This window comes from Pelobates fuscus, chromosome 1 (genome assembly GCF_036172605.1).
Source record: "Pelobates fuscus isolate aPelFus1 chromosome 1, aPelFus1.pri, whole genome shotgun sequence".
NCBI classification, from domain to species: domain Eukaryota; kingdom Metazoa; phylum Chordata; class Amphibia; order Anura; family Pelobatidae; genus Pelobates; species Pelobates fuscus.
Window position 1 is genome coordinate 374,570,269 of NC_086317.1, and position 18,532 is coordinate 374,588,800.

At 37.7% G+C, this 18,532-nt stretch overlaps 1 protein-coding gene across 1 annotated transcript; it reads left to right on the forward strand.

The window, feature by feature from the left end:
* Positions 1-1,517: 1,517 nt before the first annotated feature.
* Positions 1,518-18,276, forward strand: TNFSF11 (TNF superfamily member 11). Its single transcript, XM_063444705.1, has 5 exons — positions 1,518-1,696; positions 9,988-10,137; positions 12,949-12,994; positions 13,082-13,168; positions 16,979-18,276. Exons 1-5 carry the CDS (start codon positions 1,559-1,561, stop codon positions 17,407-17,409), a joined length of 852 nt encoding a protein of 283 aa, XP_063300775.1. The 5' UTR covers positions 1,518-1,558; the 3' UTR covers positions 17,410-18,276.
* The last annotated feature ends 256 nt before the right edge of the window (positions 18,277-18,532 follow it).

An 18,532-nucleotide genomic window follows, 5' to 3' on the forward strand; every position in this document is an offset into this window, starting at 1 on the left:
TGTGCACCCTATGTATAATGTAATGCTGGACCCTGTGCACCCTATGTATAATGTAATGCTGGACCCTGTGCACCCTATGTATAATGTAATGCTGGACCCTGTACACCCTATGTATAATGTAATGCTGGACCCTGTGCCCCCTATGTATAATGTAATGCTGGACCCTGTGCACCCTATGTATAATGTAATGCTGGACCCTGTGCATCCTATGTATAATGTAATGCTGGACCCTGTGCACCCTATGTATAATGTAATGCTGGATCCTGTGCACCCTATGTATAATGTAATGCTGGACCCTGTACACCCTATGTATAATGTAATGCTGGACCCTGTGCGCCCTATGTAAAATGTAATGCTGGATCCTGTGCACCCTATGTATAATGTAATGCTGGACCCTGTGCACCCTATGTATAATGTAATACTGGACCCTGTGCACCCTATGTATAATGTAATGCTGGACCCTGTGCACCCTATGTATAATGTAATGCTGGACCCTGTGCACCCTATGTATAATGTAATGCTGGACCCTGTGCACCCTATGTATAATGTAATGCTGGATCCTGTGCACCCTATGTATAATGTAATGCTGGATCCTGTGCACCCTATGTATAATGTAATGCTGGACCCTGTGCACCCTATGTATAATGTAAAGCTGGACCAGGTGCACCCTATGTATAATGTAAAGCTGGACCCTGTGCACCCTATGTATAATGTAATGCTGGACCCTGTGCACCCTATGTATAATGTAATGCTGGATCCTGTGCACCCTATGTATAATGTAATGCTGGACCCTGTACACCCTATGTATAATGTAATGCTGGACCCTGTGCACCCTATGTAAAATGTAATGCTGGATCCTGTGCACCCTATGTATAATGTAATGCTGGACCCTGTGCACCCTATGTATAATGTAATACTGGACCCTGTGCACCCTATGTATAATGTAATGCTGGACCCTGTGCACCCTATGTATAATGTAATGCTGGACCCTGTGCACCCTATGTATAATGTAATGCTGGACCCTGTGCACCCTATGTATAATGTAATGCTGGACCCTGTGCACCCTATGTATAATGTAATGCTGGATCCTGTGCACCCTATGTATAATGTAATGCTGGATCCTGTGCACCCTATGTATAATGTAATGCTGGACCCTGTGCACCCTATGTATAATGTAAAGCTGGACCAGGTGCACCCTATGTATAATGTAAAGCTGGACCCTGTGCACCCTATGTATAATGTAATGCTGGACCCTGTGCACCCTATGTATAATGTAATGCTGGACCCTGTGCACCCTATGTATAATGTAATGCTGGACCCTGGATACATGGTACCTGACCTGACATCCTGCGATGGAAACTTTACATTAAACTTTCCACTTACACTTCTACAAATGGGCGTGGTCTATCAACTTTCTTGCTCACCGGTTGGCTGCCGCCCGTGCCCCCGCCCCGCGCCCTGCAAGCTTTAATGCCGCTGGCAGAGCTCGCTGCCCGGCTCCAGCGCTGTCAGTGGGGTTGGCTGTGTCCGGGTGTCCGTGTCACTCAGCGCTCCGGAGATGATCCCCAGCGGGTACCTGCGAGGGGCCCCGGAGAGTGCCGACCGCATGCCCAGGTCCGCCCTGTGTGCGCTCATCTTCCTGGCGGTGGCTCAGGTGGGCTGCACTCTGGGACTGTTCCTCTACTTCAAGGCACAGGTGAGGGGCCCGGGGGCCACACATTGTGTGATATTCATTGTATAGAAACTCTGTATCACCTTAATAATGGCAGCTAGATAGATTATCTATGTGTCACAATATTACAATGGATAACAGCGACAGCTGTGTAATAGACACATTTCGAGAAATTCAATGTTATTATTAGTATATGTGCTGCCAAATAATTATATATATATATATATATATATATATATATAATTTTTGACACATACAATGGCAAATAAGGCATATCATAATATGACGGATGTGTTATTCTATATGTGTTAAAGGGACAGTAAAGAACTCTACATTATTGCTTACTATACACCAGGGTGCTATTGTTAGAATGGGCGAGAATATCTTCAGTGCTGATCTCTGGGATATAAAGAATGTATCATTGTATTGTACAGTACAGCGGTAGAATAAAGTGAAAGTATAATGCTCTAACGCTGGAAGCGGTTTTCAAAAGTTTGTCAAAATGAATTACCAGAAGTATGCCCTCCAGCCTCTGTCTGTCCAGCTGTGAAGGGGAATATGGAATTATAACATGCACTGGTACTAATCAGGTATTACTGGAGATGTTTTTTTTTAATCATACAGGAATCATGAAAGTCTAAAACTTTACCCTCTTGGTAATGTATCAGACTTTATATATTCGTAGAATGAGCTTTATTCAGTGCAAAGCAACATGAGATGTGACCTCTATATCTGCAGTAATATAAGGGCCAAAGCTGACAGGTTTGGAAACAAATGATTTTTTGCTTTGCTGGTGATGCACGCCCCCCTACTACTAGTGTATTCTAAATTAGGAAATCCGCTAGTCAAATGAGTCATTGATCAGCAAATACATCTCTCATGCATGTATTTTGTTTTGGCCATTATACTATGCAAAACTTATTTGCATTCTTCTTGAATGAGTTTTGGTTTTCAGTCTTTTGTAAAAAAAACAAAAGAAAAACAAAAGACTTTGAAATAACTTTTATACCGACCGAAGGCCAATCCTATTACTTTTTTATTCTGTAAATATTTACATTATATAATGTGTATAAGATAAATCATTAAACTAGACTTTGTAATGATTTCACCAGGGAATTACAATTTAATTTACCAAACAACTGAGATAGAAAAGTGATTGGATTCCATGGTTTGCAGTGTATCTATATTGGACCTTCAATTTGCAATTCCAAATAATTCCCAGTCTAGCAAATAACCATGCTTGTAGAAGGTGTAATATGTTGATGTGATGCTTTTAAATGTCTCTCAGTGTAATGTTATTTAGACAAACCTTAGACTTGTGGGCAACTAAGTGGTTGATAGAACGTGTTATTTTTTAAGTACTTGGGAAATCCATCTCAGACATTTTTTTATTATTATTATCGCCATTTATATAGCGCCAACAGATTCCGTAGCGCTTAACAATATAATGAGAGGGGGGATTTAACTATAAGTAGGACAATTGCAAGAAAACTTAAAGGAACGAGCTTACAGTCTATGAACGCAATGTTTCTTGAGAGCTAAATACAATTACCTAATAATTGAAAATTCTTTCTTTTTTTTTACGTCAGCATGTTTTAACCCCAGCAGTTTGAGTCTTCATTTTTCTCTCTGCACGTTTCTTTGTTTGTTAAGTTGGAATTCTTACACACATAATGTTAGAGCTTCAGTAAAAATGAAAACCTACTTCCTCCAATACTAAGAACTTATCATTCTTGTCACTTAACTTCCTGGTGTGGTATTGAGGTATCAATACATTGAGTGTATTTGCTCTGTCAAAGTTTGACACGACTTAACCATGCTCTGCAGTTCGAAACAACAAAGTTAAACTTCTAACCACAAAACAATTGGAAGATTGGTGTATTTGTCTTTTGTAAGGGTTCTTTTTTTAATTGCTACTGCTTTACTGCATAAGCTCTAACCTCAAGAAAGTCAGTCACAGGAAGTTTGGAGGAAAGAAATTAAAAAAAAAAAAAAAAAAAATATATATATATATATAGATATATATATATATATATATATATATAGATATATATATATATATATATATCTATATATATATATATATATATCTCAAGAAAGTGTCTTCTTAGAAGAAGTAATTGGAAAGCGGTTTGAATCCTTGCAAATCTGTAATGTTTCATGTTTTTACCAAGTGAAAATATTTGTAAAAATCTAGCTTATGTTTTTTTATTTTATTTTATAAATGTGTTCCTGTTTTAAAGTTTTTTTTTTTTTTTTTGTTTTTTTTTAATCTTTACTCTATCTATGGTATCTGTTCCTGGTTGCAATATCAAAATGTAAATTTGCTGCCTGTGCTGTGTTACAATTATTTATATAGCAGCAACATATTCTGCAGAGCTATACAATAGGTAAACAAGACAGACATTTAATAAAAAAAAAACAGGTTTGACATATGGAAATTGTTGTTGAAGAGAGCCCTGCCCAAAGGAGCTTACAATCTAAAAGGATGCGAGACAGGCCAACAGGGAAACAACCAGAGTCCCCTTGTGCTCATGGCACTTTATATTGAACAATTGCAATGATGCTATATAGCGTTAATGAAATAAATAAAATCCACGATGCCCCCTGTCTAAAGACGACCCTTAGCTGTTAACTAATTATGATTGATATTATGCCCTATTACCCAGGCTGTATTGTGGTCACTGTTTATTAGCCACAAATAAATGTATTGCTAATAGGATAATTCTGTGTATAATATAAGATTTTCACATATCGGAGAGGCCATATGTAAGCATTTCAAATAAATTTGGAGAGCTCCATTTTGGTGCTGATTTGAGTTAATTTGGGGTTAGTCTTGCTTAGATCAGAGATTCCATTCAGGAGCTCCCCATTCTGCTCACATTTGCCGTGGGGGGATTTATGATTAGGTGAAAATAGAGAATTTGTGCAATTTGCTCCAATCACAAACATGTTAATTCTGAATATGTATTGGTTCTGGAGCATAATACAAAGTTAGGGGCCAATTACTCTCAGGGTAATATTGTGTGTGATGACTGTAGAAGATAAACCAGGATCCCAGGTTTCATGTTTGTATCTCTTGGCTGCCTTACTGTAAAGGAAGTGGTAAATGGAGATTAGCATTTTATAAGCAGAAAAGAAAATTATCTTTAATTTTCCAAATTTCAGTATAGCAAACAAAGATCCCTGTCTCTTATTGTTGCTAATATGTTCAACGTTCGCATAGATATATTTTAAAAATATTTAGTGGTTGTAGAGGAGAGACTCCTACTCACGGTAAATAAAACATTAAGCTGAGTGAGTAATAGTGGAGTTTGTGTGGGCACTGCTTGAAGATTCAGACCGGTTAGACAATGAGGGGAAAATCCGTCCTGCCTTCTACACACAGTCTAAAACCTCTGTCCTAGGTAGGTGAAATCATTACGTGAAGCCCTGCATCCTGTTTAATTCTGAGGAGTTACAGGACTGTAGGAACCAACATGACTTAAAGGGACTCTATCACCTTAAACTTAAATTTCTCCTATGGTTTCCTCTTCTCTACCTCTTCCAGAACCTGTTCTTTATTTCTGATCTATTTCTCTCTAAAAGACAAGATAAAGTAGGGACCTCTTTGTTGTGTGTATTTTTCCTAAATAAATTTGACAAAGGGTGGCGTTTACGGCAAGCAACACTTTCTTTGTCAAGTTTTTCAGGTGTAGGAGACAAAGCCCCAACTTTGTCTTATGTTTTAAAAAGAAAGCATTCAGAAATTAAGAAAATAACAAATTCTAACAGAGGAAGAAAAAGGGGAAACAATTGTAGAAGAGTAAGTTTGTGGTGAAAGTGTCACTTTAAGTGCATTTAAAATATTTGACCTCCCTCTCATGCTGTGCTTTCATCATGTTCAAATATAATTAGTTTTGCTAAAAAAAACAAAAAACTGTTGCAACTTTCTGCGTTGTAACACTGTTTCCTTAGCCATGCTCCTTCTATTCGCAAAGCAACATGCTTTTTAGACGTATTTTGAGAAGCCAATGTGTGAGCTTCTACAATCGCTAGACGCACAAAAATTCCTATAGGGATATGTGTACAGTGAAAATGGCATAATCCCACCCCACAAGGGAATAGTGGTGAAATAATAGAATACAAAAGACACCCGGAGACTCTATCTGTCTCTCACATGGGCAATATGTATCTTAGGGGTAAAGCTATAAAAACCAAACAAAAAACTACTTTTTTTTATTTTTAGCAAAACTAATGAGATTTAAGCAGGGGAAAAAACATACCATAAGTATGGTTATTATTTGGTTCCAGAAGTGCCCTTATGCCCTCCCCAATTGTAAGTAGTCAAACTGTGTTTTTTTTTTTTATTATTGTGTTTTTGTTTTTTTTTTACTTGAGATGCCAATACTAACTCCAGAAAGCCAGAGGCTCATAAGAAGGAGCTTTAATTTGCTTTCCTGAGCTAAGACCTGCATTTCAGGGTGTATATTATTGGTTGAGCGTGATCATCTCCTAAGCAGGAGCATCCATGATCTCTCCTGACCTTCCATTGACTCTCCTGAGCTTCCGTTAGCTCCACTGAGCTTCCATTAGCGTTCCTGAGCTAAGCCTTGCATGTAGTAGTTATGATGCTTGGAGTGTTCCATTAATTGTATTTGTAGCTCATTCATATTATAATTTTTTTTTGTGGGTTTTTACATTAGTTACATTATTTGATATTTTTGCTGTAATGGTCATATGGTAGTGAAATAAAATTGGCTATTGAACATGGTTTAATTTTTCATGAATGCACGTCCACTCTGATGTGTACTACCTACTAAAAAAGAGCAGTCAGAGTATGTAATGCAACTCAACATACATTTCCTATGCTTCCGTTCTCATTTTGGGCATAATGCCAAGGTGAGTTGCTAATGAAGTCAATGTAGATTCGTCAGTTCCAGTTGTATACTTTAACAGCAAAAAGTGTGAAAAGGGCATTTTACACACAGGCTATACATAAAAAAACAAAGAACAAAAAAGCCCACACATATTTAGAGAAGTGGAAATGTATATGTAAAACGTGTGGGGTGTGCCCATTTTTGCTTTCATAACTCCGGGAAAGCTGCATATTAGAATTGTCACATTTAAATAACTTAAATTTTTTTAAAGGTTTTGCTTCTTTTTTTTTTTGCTCCTGCCTTTGACATCTTTGAAATGTTGGAATAGTTCATGGGTTAATGCTCCTGATACAGTATGTGTTGGAATAGTTCATGGGTTAATGCTCTTGATACAGTATGTGTTGGAATAGTTCACGGGTTAATGCTCCTGATACAGTAGGAGCGTGGTATGTTTTGTACTAGCTTATAATAACTGTTAAAGGTGCCAGGAGTGGTTACGGCGCCAGGAGTGCCCAGAGCCGCTGACTGTTTTGAGCGGTCTGACTCCTTATCTGCAGTCCGCTGGGTCCCATTCTCCACCCTCACTACTAACTCCGGAGAGCCATAAGCTCCTAAGCAGTTTTGACAATTTACCTTGCATCCTCTGGACGCTGGTCTCAGTTTCTAGTGGAACCGGAAGCTCCCTACACAGAACATTTGTCAACCCCTCTGAGCGAAACCCTAGATTGCAGGGCTGGTTCATCAGCTGTTTGCATCAGCTGAGAGACTTGGTCCCCAGGACATACTTGCAAACAAGAGAAATCTCAATGTATTCTTCCTGGTAAAACACTTTCTAATTATATAAAGGAAGTAAAAATCTGTTATGTGTATGTATGGGAGTTTGTGAGTGACTTTTGGGGTTTGTGGTGGTTACTTTGTGCCCTGTGATGAAAGTGACAAATGCAGCAGAAGTCTTGAAGAATAGGTGAAGGGCAGACTACCCATCCTACATATGCGTGTCACCGGGGACATGTACACCATGGACACACTTCTCATTGGTGGCATCAGTACAGAGCAGGAACGTGTATTCTCTTTCCCTTACAAAGCTGCAGCACCAGGAATGTACCCCACTTCATATTGGTCAGCTTGGGGGGAGGGAGTTTTAGTTCGTTGCAATAATTTATTAGGCTTGTAACAACTTAAATGTCAAAATTTGTTCAAATTTTATGCTGTTCCTTTTCATTGTTAAGATATAGCCTTAAATAAGGTCTAGTTACCAGTGGGGTACCTTAGGGGATCTGTACTTGGACCCATTCTCTTTAATGTTTTTATTAGTGAAACACGTAATGGGAATCAACACAGTAAAGAAGGAGACTATATTTAAAAGAAGAAAAACTACCACAACAAGAGGACATAGTCTTAAATTAGAGGTGCAAAGGTTTAAAAATAATTTTAGGAAGTATTACTTTACTGAGAGGGTAGTGGACACATGGCATGGCGCTCCAGCTGAAGTGGTAGAGGTTAACACAGTGAGGGAGTTTAAGCATGCGTGGGATAGGCATAAGGCTATCCTAACTGTAAGATAAGGCTAGGGACTAATGCAAGTATTTAGAAAATTGGGTAGACTAGATGGGCCGAATGGTTCTTATGTGCCGTCACATTCTATGTTACTATGAAAAAGGAAGAGAATTGTGAACCATGAGTGCTGAATATTTAATGAAGACTCGGGCATAAAGTACTTATTTGTACAAGGCGATGATAAAGCCTTTGTCATATGCAATGACACTGTCGTTTTGAAGGAGTAAAATATACATCGACACTATGAGACCAAGCACATTATTCAAGTTATTCCCAATTCACAGGAACAGAGCGTTCAAAATATTTGAATCAAAACGACACAGCTTGCTTTCCCAACAATACGTTTTTACGAAGCAATTTTTTTTTTTTAATTAAGCTTTAACCAGGGTTAGTTGCAAAGTAGCTTATGTTTTGGCTAAAAGAGGAAAGCCATCCACGGAGGTCTCATAAAAGAGTGTATGATGGAAGTAGTGGAAGAGTTATGCCCAGAAAAGGTTAACCTATTAAAAAATGTTTTGCACCAAATACTGTTGCTCGAAGAATTGCAGATATAGGAAGCAATATAGTTAATCAAAATGTGGACAAAGCTAGACATTTTCAGATGTATTCTTTTGCACTTGGTGAATTAACTGATGTGTGTGAAACGTCACAACTCCTAGTATTTGTTTGTGTCGTCGATAGTGAATTTAATGTCACCCAAGAATTAGCATTATAATCTGGAGTGGAATAAACTGCAATGCTGGATCATTGATGGAGAAAAGAACATGTCTGAGGTGAAGAAAGGTTTGGACAAATCACTAAAGCTTGTGAGGTCGGTGGATTCTCCAGAAAAACGATTCTTCATTGCCTTATCCATCAACAAATATGTGCCGAAAATATGTGGATACGTCTTGTTTCCTGAAACCTGTTGTTTCAACTGTGAATTTCATATGATCTCACGGACTTAATTATTGCCAGTTTTGTGAGTTTCTGAAAGAAAGTGCCTTGACTTGCCCTATCACACAGGAGTTTGATGGCTTCGCTTAGGGAAAGGTTCTATTTTGGTTCTTTTAGCTCAGAAAAGAAATTGATGTATTTCTTACAGAGAAGAATTAACCTCAAACACTTTTATCAAACACTTACTGAGTTTGGAAATTGGCATTTTTTGCAGATGTGTTAGACCATATTAATCAGTTGAATTTGAAGTTGCAAGGTGAAACAAATCTAATTTGTGATCTATTTGCGCATGCCAAGGCATTCAGGGCAAAACTGAAGCTTCATGAAGGACAGGTTAAGCTTCATCAATTGGTTTATTTCCCATGTGGTCAAACATTTCTTGAAGAATGCAGCCTGAGCAGTTTCCAAATTTGAAGCAATTTGCTTGCAGATTTGTATAAGTTTTTGGTACAACATACCTATGTGAACAAACATTTTCAAGATTGAAGTATGTCAAGTCCAACTAGCGAGCAAATGTATCTGATGAGCACCTGATGTCCATTCTAATTGGCTCATCAAACCTGAAACGTCATTTTGGCAATATTTTGAAATAAAAAAGCATTTCCATTGATATTCTTGTATAAAATTTTGTGATTTGTTGTGCCAAATAAAATGTATTAATTAATTTATAAAACTGATTTATTTTTCCTTTGGCCCTTGAAAATGAGTAAATTATATACTGAAAAGTTTGGAGACCACTGCTCTACAATATGATGATGTTATTCATTACAACTAAATTAGTGCACAATTTTGATTCAATCCACATTATAAAGTAGTGTTTCTGATGCTTGATCTTAACATGGTGTCATATCTAAATTAAATTTAAAAACCACATAAGTGCGTTCATATGAAATGGCTCCATGTTTGAAAGAAGGAAAATAAAAACATCCAAACTTTCAATTTGTCAACTATTTTGTTTTTCAGATAGATTCTACCCGGATGTCCGACAAAGAGCTTCAGTGCTGGAGAGCCATCATGAAAATGGGAAATCCATTAAACTCAAAGTGCTGTGATGATGATAACTTGCATGAGTGTGAAGGAGTGGAGCAGGCATCCAATTCAGCCATAGAAAAGGTATCTTGGCTTTAACGCAATAAACATATGATAAATATTACTTAACCATTACAACAGTTTCCGTTACCATGAGAATGTAAAAGTTAAAGGACCACTATAGTGTCAGGAAAACAAACTTGTTTTCCTGACACTATTTAATCCTTAGGTCCCCCCCCCCCCTCCCACTGGGCTGAAAGGGTGAAAACACCTTCAGGCACTTACCTTTATCCAGCGCTGGGCTCCTTCGGCGCTGGTGACCTCTCCGCCCCCTCCGACGTCAGCTCCCGAGTGGAGCCGAATGCGCATTTCTCAATTTTCGTATTGAGCACCGATTAAGCGCCTCTAGCAGCTGTCAGGAAGACAGCCACTAGAGACTGGATTAACCAGCCTGGGGGACCTGGAACCCAGACCACTTCGTTAAGCTGAAGTGGTCTGGGTGACTATAGTGGTCTTTTAACTGCACCCTATCCCAAATCACTACGCACATGTAAATTTTAGAGGTCCTTAGTGCCCCTGTAACTGTCATTAAAGAGTAAGCTCACTTGCCTCATAAAAGCAAACTTCCTACGCAAACATTTTACCATGCTGCCTTTAGCTAATGGGCAAAATCTCTAAAAAGACAAAAACTAATCAACCATCAATAGGGCACACTCGAGGTGTGCATCAGCGCTGTAACTTTACTGTATAATACAAAAGCAAATAAAACACACACAGAAATAAGACCTGTGGTCAAACTTGCTAACAATTCTCCTTGCTCAGCTGAAAGCAGCAAAATGAATTGTTATAGCAATTATAGAAATTTGTCTTGATGTGACAAATGATGTAGCACTTTAATGACCATGCAATGATGTTAAAAAAACTCAGTTATTTAAGTGTGCATATGGTTTGTGGGTAATGCACGGGTAACGTTTATTGTGTTTGTTTTTTGTATTTGGAGCTCTGGTCGCTCCACTGATCTAAGACCTGCCAAGGGCAGGGTCATTGGCTGAGAGTGTCAGCTGAATGAGAGGTCACACAGGCACTCCTGGCTATGAATGATATAGTGGCTGTAGTATATTTTGGTGCATGTATTGTTCTTTTAGCCATTCCAGTGCTACAGCGAAGAGAGACAATAAATTAAACTCATTCAAGTTGAGGGACTATAGCATAGACAAGGAAATCCACATTGAGCACCCATGAAAAAGAAGAAAAATATACAAAGGACCCAAAAGCTTATGCCAGCCTGTGGATACTGGCAAATTGGAAAAAAAATGTTTTTTGTTTTTGTTTTTTTCTCAAATCAGCTGTTTTCCACTTGGATGTTTGGGTCTAAAATTTTAAATTCACTTTAAATTCCAGACAATTCATATTTTAGTAGATAATGTTGTGCAAGTAACTCTGATAATTCATAAAAGTGGTACAATGATGTTTGTCTTCCCATATGGTAATGCATACAAGGTGGGGCCAATGTGTGTCGTGTCTGTATAAAATATAAAAGTTATCATTGCCTTCAAAACAAATTTCTGACTGTTTTTGTTTGGGGTTTTGTGGAGATCTCAATTCACCATTTACGTAGTTCAATGCTGGTGGTACTACAACACACCAATTGGCATTACTGCTCCAAACATCGCCATTATTCCTACTAAAGATCAGTATAATAATTATTGGACTATTCCCTTACCTGTGCCTTTAGGACAATAACTTACTATGTTTGCTCCCTAAGCCACAATTTCATACATTTAGCTTTATGAACATTAGCCACGGTAAGGCCTTGGAGGGCACACGAGAGGGGTGCCAATATCTTTGCTTCCCTCAATTGGAAAAGGTTGTTTCTTTTGAGATTTACTTCCCATAGAATAAACATGTGCTAGTGAATATTTATTTTTGCCAAGTTTGGGCAGCAAAGAAAGATGTTTCCTTTCGATATTCCTTAAACCGCATCCGCAGCTTTGCAGAAACGTGCCCGGTATAGTTCCTCATTGCCATTAATCTACCTACTTGACTTCCATGTTACATCAGGTTCATCCAGCCAAGATAGCACAGATTATTGCAAAATGCTTTCCTATAAAGATTGCACCTGGCTCACTGCCTTCGTTTCCATACACCTTAATAAATGCCAATGACCCTCTAATTGCTTTCTTTATGATGCTGATCTTGCATGACTGCAACCAGTTCTTACAGAATTTGATTATTCTTTATTTATAATGAAACGTGTTATGGTTTACCATTATTTTCAAATAGTAAAGCTGAATAAGAGGTAAGGAAACCTTTTTGGCCTAAGAGTAAAAACAAACTAATTTCCTGTGTGCGACTGTGGTTTAGCTGTCTGTATCGTGACTTTCTTTATCTGTAGTTCAAATCCATTATTTTGGTATGTGTTCTACGGTTTGAGTATTAAGCAGTAGTATGCTGCACAGAAAAAGGAATTTGATATTTGCTTACAGAGGTTATTTTCCTTTCAAATTAAAAAAAAATATGACGTACACACTGGGCAGACAGTTTAGTTGTGATAACCAGTTGTTGGCTCTCTGTTGCTACATTTATACATAAATGTGATTTATATTATATATTTATGTAAAGAGATATAATGAATATAGATATGACAACTTCTTAATGAAATGTGTGTGAATATTAATTGTAGTTGGTGTTTGATTTTGTAGGTGGACGTGTGTATATTTGTGTGTGCAATATAGGAATGTGTGGAGACAAAGGATACAATATATAATACTGACCCCCAGTTAGCCAGCATAGGATCTAGGTTTCTGGTTATAATAAATACGATTTAAATATTTACTACAAATGAATCATCCCTTTGCATATTAAGTAAATTTTAAAATTTTTATTTTATTTAAGGTAATACAAGCTGTGGCACCCGAAAGACGAATTCACGCAGGCAGTGGTAAGTGAAATGTAAATCTTATTAAAGCTATATTTGACGTATGCAGATTTAGTGTTTACCTTCTGTTTCATTATTATTTCTCCTCAGATGTGAAGGACATATTGCACACACTAAAGAACCTCAATCGTCGTAAAGGGCACGAAGTTGCACATCTTACCATTCATAACGTCACATGTAAGTTCAAGTTAAACACTGTTTTTATTTATTTATTCTAATTTTCTGTGCACTGACTATATATAAACTAGAAATGGAATGGACAGTGTTAGATGTGAGGTACTATTATCGTTTAACCTGCCCCCAGCACTCTCAGCATATCAAAGTTGGACTGATAATGTGGAAGTTTGCAGCAGCAGAGGGGCTTGGATTTAGGTACTTGAAGAGCAGCAGAGGGGCTTTGTTTTAGGAATTGGGAGAGCAGGAGAGGGGCTTGGTTTTAGGTATTGGGAGAGCAGCAGAGGGACTTGGTTTTAGGTATTGGGAGAGCAGCAGAGGGACTTGATTTTAGGTATTGGGAGAGCAGCAGATGGGCTTGGATTTAGGTACTGGGAGAGCAGCAGAGGGGTCTGGATTTAGGTACTGGGAGAGCAGCAGAGGGGGCCTGGTTTTAGGTACTGGGAAAACAGCAGGGGGGGCTGGTTCTTTCTCTTTTTCTCCAGTCTTTTTCACTCTTGAAGGAACTCTATGGTGTCAGGAATACATATACAATACAAAATTACTGTAAACAGTTTTCCGTCCCCCCTCAGATTGATGTGATAAGTTGTTTAAACATACTATTTCTCCCTCCCCGCATCGATCTAGCCACATATGGCCATGCCTGAGCCCACCTCCATGGCTGAGATCTTCAATCTTGATCATCTCAGCTACTCTGAAGCTTTCCCAGTATAGAAAGCATTGGGAGGCTACTGCACATGTGCTGCTAAATGCTGCGCCAAACAGCAATTCCTTGTAGAGATGCATTGAATCAATGCATCTCTATGGGGAACGTTCAGCATGCAGAGCTGTGTAGCATTGAGATAGGAAGCACCTCTAGTGGCTGTCAGTGTGACTGCCACTAGAGGTGTTACTAGCCAGCAATGTAAACGCTGCCTTTTCTCTGAAAAGGCAGCGTTTACAGTGTTCAGCCTGCAGGAACATGCTATAAACTCCAGGACCACAACATTAATCTGTAGTGGTTCTGGTGACTATAGTGTGCCTTTAACCGCTATCCCATTTGAGCCTTTTGATTTTCCCTGTCTGTCAGAACTTTCTCTTTTTTACTGCATCTTAGCTCCTTTGACTTTTCTTCTTTATCGCCATTTTAATCTTTGCTGCCTTACATTTTGGCGTTGTCCCCTTTCTCACTTTCTCACTGTTGATCAGTTGTCTGCCTTCTTCTTTTTACATGTCTGTCTGTTTTACTCCTCCTATTTTGTATTGCAATGTAAAAAAAAATTATTCAACAAAAGTGGTGACATTAAACATCATATACCATGAAGTTCTGCGAGTTGGGCTCATTTTTGGTGCCTAGAGTATAGTTCTTGCTTGCACTCACTTACTGTGTGAGCGGCCTCTAAGATACTATACATTATATATGATGTGATGTCCTGTCCAGATAGTGATTAAAATCCCACAGGGCCCTATGCAGGTTATTGTTTTGGTCAATACTTTTATTCTTTACATGGATGTTGAGATGCTGAAGGGGGGCAGGGGAATTTGTGATTACAGGGCCCCTGTCTAAGCCATGGTCCCTAGGCAACTGCCCAAGTTCACCTAAGTACTCTCCATTCTAATGGCCCTGCATGCTCCTGAGGCCTTACTCACAAAACAGGAGGCGGAGGTACTGGCATTGTCACACATGCGATCCTGAAACCCATGAGCCCATTGTCTGCCTGGTGGCTCACATGCATGCAATTATATGGCTATCACTCACAACCTAAAAGATCCACCAATTTGTTTTGAGGAAATGCCATTTTTCTCCTTTCCGATCTGCCAGTGTTTTAATAGCATTGTAGTAATTAAATATATGGGGAAGCAGAATTGTATCCACATATGTTAACTTCAGACTAATATGGCCAAATTCCTCACACGCCTCATCTCCTCTTTATATTTTAATGGTTCAGACTTGCAATTTAGACCACTTGAGCAATCATATTTGACCACCCAGTCATAGGGTCCATGAGTGCACTTTGTACATTACTCGGCTAAAATTATTATATGATTTTAACCAAACCGTAGGATGTCGTGCCAGAGATGGATGGGTTCTTTTTTTGTAGTCATGTGTAAATATATAATTTTTGCATTCTGGGTTGCAGTTTCATTCCTAAATAAATACTGACCTCACAACCAACCACTTGTCTAATCGCCATGCTCAACCATTTCTCATCCTTTTTCCACATTTTCTTTATTTATTCTTTAGCAAAGAGATTGCCAAATAAAACTTCCTTACAGAAATCCTCTTCCGATGTATAAAAAACAAACACTTTTAGTTCATTTTTGTTTTATATTGTAAGACATTAAGGACAGTTCTGGGGTTTCCTTCTTTCTCGATTAGTCCATCTACTCATGTTCCATATTATAACATTTTATTTTAAATTTTGGATGTATGGTCAGAGCAAAACAATACTCTTTTTTATATAGACTGCTGGTCAGTGATCCCCACAATTTTGGGTATAAATTATTACAGTATACATTAGTAATGCATACGATTAGATATTAGCAAATATGTTTGAAAAACCTGAAGTGTAAAATAACTGGCTATATGTGCATTTGTAAGCAATCTGCTGGCATATTTGGAAAGGTAAATTTCCAACATGCCAGCAGAATATAAGCATTGTGAGTGCCATTATGGCATAATGCAAATGTGACACTGCAGGCACATATTGCAGCTGGTCTTTATTTGATCCAAGCTTACTCTACTATGTGAGAGGGGGGGGGGGGGGGGTGGGACATAATTTGAAGTCCTTTTGCATGCAGAAAAAGATCCAAGACAAATAATGTTAGCTGACCTGGAGAAATGTGTCACTTTAATCACAGTACTGCCCAGAATAATTGCAGTGCAGCTAAATAGATACCTATATTTGTCCTTTACTCTCGGAGTCCTCCATTTACCTCCGAGTTTATTTTGTTTTCTGATGGCTCGTAGGTCATATTTTGTTTTCAGAGTTTGTACATTCAAGTTTACCACAAGCAGGCATAGAGCCCAAAAACACCACAAACATGTATATATTTTTTGAATGTTTAAATTTCTGTTTTGCTCAGTGGTAAGCACATGTGGTAATCCATAACTCTTTAGAGTATTTTCTAATCAAGGATCTGAAACATAGGCTGTGGTTCAACAAGTAATTCCTGGACCCAAGTATGATCATCCTGGATCAAAGCTTTTTGTGCAAGCCCTACCATTTGTAAACATTAAATGCTTGAAACGGTCATGTGACTCATCCTTTGTAAATAACAGTCATGTGACTCATCTTTTGTTGCTTCTGTAACATTATTCTTCCTATCTTCTCCTATGATAATTATTGTGGAGAGGCAGTGTCTTCACTGTCCCAGCATTTTGATATTTACAGAAAATATGATGTACCTCTTGCACTGACCCTTCACATATATTCTTTAAATGAGCTATACATTCACTTTGGATACGATGGCCGTACATTTTAAATTCACTTTGAATTCTCACCATGAAAGTAATCCTTCAATTGACTAATTTTCCTAATGTCATATTTGTTTGATGTTTGGAAAATATAATGATAAAAAATATATATAATAATATTTTTTCTTTCCTGTTTCTGGATGGCAAATATTTTCCAATGTAGAGCTGTATGATAATGACCAATTCCTCTGTGGACAAAGGGCAGGAAACATTTGACAGGAAATATTTTAGCAATGTGAAACCATTTTAATGATATTTAATCACCAAAAAGATGTGGTTTCTAATGCAGAAATTATAATGAAATAGTAACACTTCCTTAACGATACTAATACAGTATTATCTTCTTGCTTTTTAAGATGGAGTCTCCAAAGTTAACCTTACGTCCTGGAAAGTCAAAGAAGGCTGGGCCAATCTACAAAATATGAGCTACAATAATGGAAAACTAAGAGTTTTACGAGATGGATTCTATTTTGTTTATGCAAATATTTGCTTCAGACATCACAAAAGTTCATCAAATTTTGTAGAAACCGTACGGGGCAAGCCTCTGCAACTAATGTTGTATATATGCAAGATAAGCAAAAACGGGAGAGATTTACATACGCTTATGAAAGGAGGCAAGACAGAGGTTTGGACAAATGATACAGATTATCATTTTTATTCCATTTATCAAGGAGGTGTATTTAGACTACAGGCCGATGAGGAAATCCTTATACAGTCATCTTATACACAATTACTAGACCCAACACAAGAAGCAACATACTTCGGTGCCTTTAAGATATATGATTGAAAACCTCTTGGATGGATCTATTGTATACATAACCAATTGTTATATTGATTTGTGTTTTGACCAACTCAAATGTTTTGACCTAATAAGAATTATGTTTTTTGACATTGCTTTTACAATATGTAAGAGTGCATATTATTGGAAGTAGTGAAAATGTTTGTGCCTTAAGAAAATCATGGGGAGGGAAAATGGTACTTATTTTAATAATAACCAGCATTGTCAAGGATTGGTCCATTTATCTTGCCCACTTAGTGACCGCTGATACTTTGACCGTAATCACAATACGGTCCTACAGATCTGGTGCGCTAGCACAGAATTTCCTGCTTATTTGCATCTGCAATTCAAGACAACATTATTGTAAAACAAAAATATGGGGGGTTTCTATTTGAGAACAAAATCTTTGCTCACTAGCTCTACATACAGACTTCAGTGGAGGTGTAGTAAGCAGAGTAAACCTTTATTCTGGTAAGATAATTTAGCCTAAACAGTTATTGTTCATTTAGAAGTTAAGAATCTGATGGGTTGGACAAATTACTGCCCAAAATTCTGAATCTTTTCAGATTGTTTTGGCTTAAAATTTGAAATTTTCTTTGGATGCCCAATACGCCCTGTGAGATTTATTCACTAAACTATGAGTTGTAGAATGAACGCAAAAATAACTGATTAGAAACATATCCAAGTATTCTATAGTCAGAGCCTGGCTTTATTAGCCTAAATTTGGATTTTAATCATTAAAATGTAAGATGATATCCAAATGTAGGTCTAAATAGCTGAGAAATTCCCAGCTTAGTTGAGTTAAGTATTTCCCCAACACTGCTCTATTTTGCATCAATTTTGAAACTCACTGAGTTATGAACAAAACGAGGAATTGACCACAGATTTTTAAATTTTAGGTTTGAGAATAATAATTTGAGAATTTTTCCAGTTTGGACATTTCCACCCAATTTTTCTGAATTCTCATCGTTACCCTGTTCCGTTGATAATTGTTGTTTTTCAATAAGCACAACTGATTAAGAATAAATCCCTACACATAGCATGACTGATTCTCCTCAGAAATCCATAACTGGATATTTTATAAAAATGGTGCCAATAGTCACAATGGGGTGTATTCAATAAACTGTGAAAA

What these genes read in the sequence shown, in the direction of transcription:
- TNFSF11 (XM_063444705.1), top strand. Translation starts at nt 1,559, where the DNA reads ATGATCCCCAGCGGGTACCTGCGAGGGGCCCCGGAGAGTGCCGACCGC. An exon ending in CCAATTCAGCCATAGAAAAG is followed by an intron (nt 10,138 to 12,948) that starts GTATCTTGGCTT and finishes ATTTTATTTAAG; the next exon opens with GTAATACAAGCTGTGGCACC. An exon ending in ACGAATTCACGCAGGCAGTG is followed by an intron (nt 12,995 to 13,081) that starts GTAAGTGAAATG and finishes ATTTCTCCTCAG; the next exon opens with ATGTGAAGGACATATTGCAC.